At 35.3% G+C, this 8,702-nt stretch overlaps 1 protein-coding gene across 1 annotated transcript; it reads left to right on the top strand.

The window, feature by feature from the left end:
• The first annotated feature begins 6,707 nt into the window (after positions 1 to 6,707).
• On the top strand, positions 6,708 to 8,358 carry LOC100926816 (olfactory receptor 1361-like). The gene has a single exon (XM_003763089.2). It carries the CDS (start codon positions 6,768 to 6,770, stop codon positions 7,713 to 7,715), a length of 948 nt encoding a protein of 315 aa, XP_003763137.1. The 5' UTR covers positions 6,708 to 6,767; the 3' UTR covers positions 7,716 to 8,358.
• The last annotated feature ends 344 nt before the right edge of the window (positions 8,359 to 8,702 follow it).

The following is an 8,702-nucleotide window of genomic DNA, read 5'->3' as shown; positions in this document are numbered from 1 at the left end:
AATATGGGAAAGTATTTAAAACAATTGCACATGTTTAAATTTGCTGTCTTGGGGGGGTTGGGAAGAGAGGGAAGGAGAAAAATTTGGAACACAAATTCCAAATTTGTGGGCAAATGTTGAAAACTATTTTTAAATGTTATTTGGAAAATAAAATATTATTGAAATTTTTTAAGTAAAATATTACCTCAAGGACTTATGCATATCTTTGAAATGTTGACGTTTTATTAGATATTATCTAAATATCTCATTTGTAAAATCACTACCAATTTCATCACAAATGTTTTTTCAGTATTAGATATCTCTCAGGATTACAATGTGAAAAACACATTTTAGAATAATCTATTTTTCACTTGAAAGTCTTAATTTTATCACTGTCAAGCAATATAAAATAATAATAATAATAATAATTAATAATAATGCATAAAGTGTCTGCTATGTGCTTGCCAGGCATCATGCTAAATTTCTTACAAATTTTATTATTATTTAATTGTTTCAATCAAGTCTGACTTTTTGAAACCCCACTTGGAGTCTTCTTGGAAAAGATACTAAAATACTTCAGCATTTACTTTTCTAGATCATATTTTACAAATGAAGAACTGAGGCAAACAGGGTTAAATGACCTGCTCAAGGTCATAGAACTTGTAAAGGTCTGAGGCTAGACTTCAAGTCAGAAATATGTCTTCCTGACTTCCAACACTATATCTGCTATGACATAAAGCTGTCCCTAGAAATATTATCTCATTTGATCTTCACAACAACCTTGAAAGGTGTGTGTTATTATTATTCCCATTTTAAAAATGAAGAAACTGAGACAGGCAGGTTAACTGACTTGTCCAGAGTCACATAGCCAGGAAGTGACTGAGGCCAGATTTGAACTCATATCATCCTCACTCCAGTCCCAGTTCTTGATTCACAGCTTTCCCTATCTTCCTTTCAAGAAAATGTCTATGAAGTACCCAGTCTAGGTAACCATACTTTGTCTATCAAGTCATTTTTTCAAAAAACAATGGTCCTTGTGTGGAAAATGTGTCATTCTGCTCACACCTCAATCTGTGGCACAAATACTTTTTTCAAGCTAGACCTCATCTTTATGCATGTAGCAAAAGTACTTTAAGCATAATTCCTATTTTATCATGCAGAATATTTTTAAACTGTGTACTCAAGGATCAAGATATAATAAAATTAATAATTTAATAATGTCCTGGTGAAACAATACAAATTAATTCTTTTTTTTGAAGAAGTACATTAAGATGAAATGCATGGGAACATTGTGTCCCCTAGACGCTACCACATCCTTGAAGAATTCGTGCTTTTGAACTCAAGAGACAAAAGACTAGAACACAAGAGCAGAGGCAATCATTAGCAGGAGCTATTGTAAGCTCAGACTGACTGCCATGGACTCTAGAGATGGAAATATAGTCCCTTGGGAAAAGGTACTATTGTCACCTTCTGGAAAATTATCAGAAATACAAGTATCAGGACTGTTAGGATCAAAAGAGGAAAGGCAACACTGACTGGCCACTGTTTAGAGCTGCTAAAGGAATGGAAGAAAAGAAAATTAATATTGCATAGACAATGAAAGGAAGGGAAGCATAGATATGGAAGGGTAACCACTGAACGTTTTTTACCAAGTGATTATCCTCTTCCCTCTGTTTTCTGAAATCTAATGTTTCTTCCTTAGAAAAGACCTACAAACAAAAGACATCTCAATGTTACTAACACAGAAATGCTGTGAAAATAAATTGAACTTGAGTCAATTTCTTCTCTCAAATAAGCTCCATGCTTGTTTGAATGGACAATTACTTCAACATTTCTCTCTAACAAAGAGCTCTGGGGATTAGAATTTAGTGTCTAGAGATCTCCTGTGAAAACACCTATAATGAATGTCATATACCCTTTCTCCAACACAGAGGTGAATCCAGTTCTCCTGCACACTGCCTCATCCAAAACCTCAAAACCTTTTTCAACTACAAGAATTCACAGCTTGAGATAGCTCCCTGACTGAAATTCTTAGCTGTGAGACCAGGTGAGGTAAGTAGCTGAGCCTCTCAGAAACAGAACAAAAACTCCAGATCAAATAACCAAGTAGGACGATCTATAGAAGATACTTTCTGTTTATTTCAAGGAAGGAATCTCGCTCAAAGTAGTAACCAAGTCACATAAAATCATAAAAATTGAATCCTAAAAGGTATTTGAGGACATAGAAGAAAGAGGTGAAAAGGCCCAAGAAACCTAGAATGTCAGAAAGGAGTCTGACAAAATTAAATTACAAAATTAAAATAAGGATGTTAAGATTTCTATTTTAATTGAAAATACAGTGTTCTAGATCAAAGAGAATTTAAACCCTAGAAAATCAGAGATGCATATGACTAGAAAGAATCTTTAAACATAGCATGTTCAAACTTGAAAGGACTTTCTGGCACAAGAGACAGAATGTTAGATTTTGGAAAGATTAGTGCATATATTTTCTAATATAAGATTTAGATGGGAGATGGAAGGTAGTAATCATTTATATAATACCTACTACGAGCCAGGCACTATGCCAGAATTTTATAAATGGTATCTTCTTTGATTATCTTAACAACCCTCAAAGTAAGTGCTGCTATTTTCTTTCTTTTTCACAATTGAAGTAACTGAGACAGACAGGTGAAGTGACTGAGGAAGTGTCTGAGGACACATCAAAAGTCAGATCTTCCTATCTCCAGGTCCAGGCCTCTCTCCACTGGGTCACCCAGATACTGGAAGGGACCTTAGAACATGGAACATAAGATGTTCAAAATGGAAGACAATATAGAATCAATCAGCATTTATTAAGAAGTTAATATTTGCCAGGCTCTATGTGCTGAGTGATGAAGATATGAAGAAAAAAATCAAAAGATTCCTACCCTCACGGAGTTTGCAATCAGAACAAAGAGACAGCATGTACATGGATAAGCATATACAGAATGAATCTAATATGAACACACAGTATTTGGGAGAGATTAGAATACTTGCTATAAGAAGTATCAGAGGAACCTGCAGATAAAAAATGACTTGAGCTGAGTTTGGAAGGAAACTAGGGATTCTAAAAGGAAGAAGGTATGAAGTAGAACATACTAAGCACAGGGCATGGTCAATGCAGAAGCACAAAGAAAGAATGTTTGTTGCTATTTTTGTTTTTGTTTTCCATTTTTCAATCACATCTAATTCTCCATGATACTATTTTGGATTTTCTTGGCAGAGATATTGTAGTGGTTTGCCATTTCCTTCTCCAGCTGATTTTTCATATGAGGAACCTTAGGCAAACAGATTAAGTAACTTGCCCAGGGTCACACAGATAAGTAAGTATCTGAGATCATTTTTGAACTCAGGAAGATGAGAAAGGATATGGAGAATTATATATGTCAGAGAGAGCAATGAGGCCTTTAAATATGAAATAGAAATATTTAAAAAATCATGTGTACTTTGCTGTTAATTTTTTATGAAGGAATATGATACTTTCTTTCTAAAAGGTCTAAAATACCAAATTCAACTTATCTCTCTGTAATGCTGGAAAAAAGAAGGAAGGTTAACATAAGAGGAAAGTGATAATGAACCACTGCCATTCCTATTCAGAATCTACACAGATTCTGGATGTACAGGAGCTGGATCTGACTTAGCCACAAGAAGACCAAGGATATAGAATTCAACATGTGAGGAATTTAGGTTTGTTGGTTAAAAAATTGAGGTGAGAGTTTCTATAATGGGATTGCATCAAAAGTGGAAGGAACTTTAGACCAAAGAACAGAAAGAAGAGACATTTGAGAATGTGGACTATCTAAGCTAAAGAAGGCCTGAGAATACAAAATGGGAGACTCAATTAGAGAAATTGCAGAAAGATATTAAATATAGAGAACATTGATCTCTGATGAAGTTGAAAGAACTTTAGAACAAAAATGTTCTAAAACTGGAATGTAAAGGTGGATAATATTATTAGAAAATCAAACTTGAAAAGGACCTTAAAGCATCTCAAATACAAAGGGCAAAAATGAATTGATCTGAGTCACACAGCATAGAAGATCTGAGGCTGGAGCCCAAATCTCCTAAATGACATGACAGGGCTTTTCCCACTACACAGTGCTGCTTCTACTTCCCAAACTTGAAGCTTTAAAAAAGATAATATCTGTACAGGAACAAGGAAATTGTCCTTTTTGAATTTTCAATTAGGATTATCTCTGCTCCATTTCTTTTCCCAATACATCTCCAGTCATTCTGATAATTAAGTGTGTCATGACTATTGCCTTGAGGGAAGCAAATATGCAAACCTTGCAAGTTAAAGGATCTGATTATAGTTGACATAGTATAATGAACAGAATTTTGGACTTTGAACTGCAAAGACTGAATTCAAATCCTCAGAGAATTATTGACCATGTAGCCATAGGAAATATACTTTTACAGAGACAAATGATGATGCAATTGTTAGAGGACTTGTTTTGGAATCAGGGCAACATTACTACAAATCTGACCTTAAACTCTTCTCCCACATAATTTTTCTCAGGAAGGGAAAACTGTGCCATCCTGTGGAAATAGCGAACTTTTGATTGTTTTTCAGGAGTAGAGTGATATGAACAAATAAATATTTTAGAAATAATAATTTAATAGCCTTTTAGAGAATGGATTGAAAAAGGCAAGGACTGGAGGGAGAGGGAATTAGGATGTTATTGCAATAGTCTATGATAGAAGTGATGAAAATCTGAACGAGGATAGAAGCTCTACATGTGAATGGAGAAACAAATTTGAGAGATGTTTGTAGCAGAAGTTTTTAATCAAAGGATCTATGGATAGGTGTGAAGAATGCTGTAAACTTGAATAGGAAAAAAATCTTTATTTTCACTAAACTCTAACTGAAATTTAGCATTTCATACTTATTTGATCTATTTACAAACCTTATCTAAAGGTTTATAAGGTTTGCAAATTCAGAGACTTCACCTTACTCCTAAAAAAAGCTGAAGATACAAGACTTGATAAGAAACTTTATTTAGAGGCAAAATCACTTAATCTCTTAGTGTATTTTTCTTATTAGTAAAACAAAGATTATAATACTATAGTGACACAGGTGTACTAATTATAGGGTTGTTGTGAGGACCGAATGAAATAGATATTTCATATCTATTTGACAGAACCTTAGGATGTGACACTTCTCACTAGCATTTAGATACTATAATGCAATAAGCTATGATGGTGATGATGATGATGGTATTATTAAAGGTTCTCAGAGATATGAAGGGCATTAAAGGCCATAAATCAGCCCCTTTCTAAGATAGGAACATCTCTTCCACTATCCATACAAGTAATCATTCCTTATTGATATAAGGGTCTCTGTTAGAAATTCAGAGGAAGGAGATCTCCAAGAAGTCATATAGTCTAATTTATTCCTTAGGAGGAATCTTCTCTAAACATACCTGACAATAAGTGCTCTGTCCTTGTTTATTGTTTGCTCAGCATTTTCATAAATGGTTTGAATGAAGTCATAATGAAACATTTATGACACACAGAGATGATATAACATATATGATGATGAGATAATTGGAATTCAAAAAACTCTGAAAAGATTAAATCTAAAACATTAATGGATCACTTCTATTTTGACATCTCCAGTGTTTGGGAGCTTAACACATTCAATGTGACAATGTACAGTGATCTAGCCAACAACCTTCTTTAGTGTTCACTGTGATAGCAAGAGAAACTTTTTGCATGTTTTACTAATACCAAATAACTGGTGCACCAAGTTTGCAGTTGTGACATGATCCATCCGCCTACTATTATGATCAAAAAATTAAAAGAACTTAGTTTGTTCTGAGTTGTTCATGAAGTTAGACTGACTCTTAAATGATCACTATTGCTCTCCCAGAAACTATCTTTCGATCATGCCTAAGAATCTGCTGAGAAATTACTAATGTTCAAAATTCTTCCTTAATTTGACTAACAGAACAACACTGTTCTTGATCCAATATTTGGGCATCTCTCCCATTCTCCACAATCTCACAAACATCAGTGCCAATGCTTCAATAATAATATCCTTTAGGAATTCAAGAATCCTAGTATGTAGTTCATCCAGATTTGATCACTAGGGAATTAATTAAATGTAACCAGATGCTCCTTACCATTTCCCCTATTTTCTTGATTTTTAGTTCCATGTTGAACAACGATTGTGGTAGTCTACAGAACCAACTCCTTGTGTCAGAAAAAGAAAAAATCATGTAAAATTTCATTATTTCTTCCATCTCTCTGTGCTTCATTTTCATCATTCTATCCACCTTGAGCCTATTCCATCCCTTCTTTTGATTTCTTCTCTGAAAAAGACATTGAAAACTCCTTTTCATTAATGGTTGATACCCCTATGCTCAACACCAGGCCTGTTTTTGCTTATTTCTACGACTTTTCAAGGTGTCAGAATTCATTTCATTTGATTTCTATTCTTTTGATTAAATTGTGGCATGTTTTCAAGTGGTGATTGCTCATAATTCTTCTGAAAACTTTTTGTTTATATTTTATAATCATTTGGAAGATGGCTCTTATATTACATATATCATATGTAATTACATGTAATATAATTATATGATTACATAAACATCTTGCTTATTTTAGATCTCAGACTATGAGAAGTAACATTTTATAGTATTCATTCTCCTGTTTGTCTTTGAATTCTATTTTTACTTATTATTCATCAAAAACATTCAAATCAACTTTTGAAGGGGATGTTTTAAATTCTTATTTTGTTCTTTCTATATTTGCTTCCATACAGACCCATGGAAGAGGGAAATCAGTCTGAAATTTCAGAGTTCATACTTTTGGGTCTTTCAGACCAGCCAGAACAACAGAGACTCCTGTTCTGCCTATTCCTCTTTATGTACCTGATCACAGGGCTGGGAAACCTACTCATTATTCTGGCTATTAGCTCTGATCCCCACCTCCATACGCCCATGTATTTCTTCCTCAGTAACTTGTCCCTGGTTGACATAGGCTTCACTTCCACTACCATTCCCAAGATGCTAAATAATCATATATCCAGGAACAGAACAATCCCTTATGCTGGGTGCCTCACACAAGCATTCTTCTTCATTTGGTTTGGGGGGATTGATAGTGTCCTCCTCACTGCCATGGCTTATGACCGCTATGTGGCTATTTGTAACCCACTATACTATAATACAGTCATGACTCCAAAGGTTTGTGCCTTTCTAATACTAATATCTTGGTCTTGGGCCTGTGGCAATGCTCTGACAGAGACCCTCTTGCTGACCCAACTTTCCTTCTGTGGCTACAGTGAAATTCCTCATTTTTTCTGTGACCTCAGTGCCCTGCTAAAGTTAGCCTGCTCAGATACCTTTATCAATAACTTAGTAGTTAACACAGTGGGAGCACTGATAGTATTTCTGCCCTTCACTGGAATCCTCATCTCCTATGCTCACATTTTCATGGCTGTAATGAAGATCTCCTCTGTGAGTGGGAAGCAGAAAGTTTTCTTCACCTGTGGATCCCACCTCACTGTGGTCTGTCTCTTCTATGGGACAGTCATTGGGGTATACTTCAGCCCTACATCCATCCACACAACCCAACAAGATATAGCAGCCACTGTGATGTACACTGTGGTCACCCCCATGCTGAATCCTTTTATCTACAGCCTAAGGAACAAGGACATGAAAAGAGCCTTGAGGATGCTTATCCCTAGGAAACTGAGATTTATTATAAGACTATGAGATATCTTTCTGAGCTTCAGACAACAATCCCAATTCCGTGAGAGAAAGTTGGCAAGGAGTCTTCTCTAATGTCACACAAAGTCAATAAGTTCCTATCCCGACCTTCTGAGATGATGGGTAAAGAACTGGACCAGTTGTCAGGATTTCTAGTTCTAGTGCTTTTCTACTGAGGTAATTGTGGTTATCTAGTGAATCACACTGTGATCATTTAATGATTCAATTCTGTATCGAGCTCAGTTGTGGGTCTAGTCCAATTTCTTATGAGAAAACTGTATTTAGTTATGGAAATTGTGGGAAAATGTTACTGCATTATTTAAACCTAGCATCACATGACTGGGAAGCTGGACTACCTTTATCTATCTACCTTTTGTTCAAAAACCCTTAACTAAGGATGCAGGTTACACTGACCAGAAACCAAGCCAGATCTAAAACTGATGTAAGAAGTTTTCTCACCATTTTACATGTCAAGCAATCCATGTATCTTGTCTGAAAACTAGCCCCATGTTGATCAGTCAATTGCAGTTTCCATGTTCCTTTCAATGAATCTAGATACTTGTGGGGGAGCAAGACATCTCTTTATCTAATTTAAGGAAATTGGATCTGTTTAATTTACTCCTCCCTTCTTCAGACACATTTCAGACTCCACCTATTAAAGGATTTAGCAAGTCAATCCAGGTTGAGTTAGAACTCTGATCTCTTAGACAACAGCCTTGTAGAAAAACTCTCTAGAATATGATGGCTTTCACTCAGAAATTTCTTTGCTGAAGACTGCCCCCTCACACCCTCTGGATCAAGCTTTCCTTAATCTCAATCTTCTTCCTATCTAAAGTAAGGTTACTCCAACATCACAGGGGAAGATTAACCCCACACTGCTGGAAATTTTCATATCCATTCTGAATGGTGGAAAAGGATTACTGCCTTGAAAGGAACAATGGGTTCCAAAAAATTCTGCCTTGAAAAAATAGATATGAAACTAAAGAAATTGTG

The sequence above is a fragment of the Sarcophilus harrisii genome, chromosome 1 (genome assembly GCF_902635505.1).
Source record: "Sarcophilus harrisii chromosome 1, mSarHar1.11, whole genome shotgun sequence".
Taxonomy (NCBI): Eukaryota; Metazoa; Chordata; class Mammalia; order Dasyuromorphia; family Dasyuridae; genus Sarcophilus; species Sarcophilus harrisii.
The sequence above is the reverse complement of the archived record's forward strand: the minus strand, read 5'-3'. Positions and strand labels throughout refer to the sequence as shown.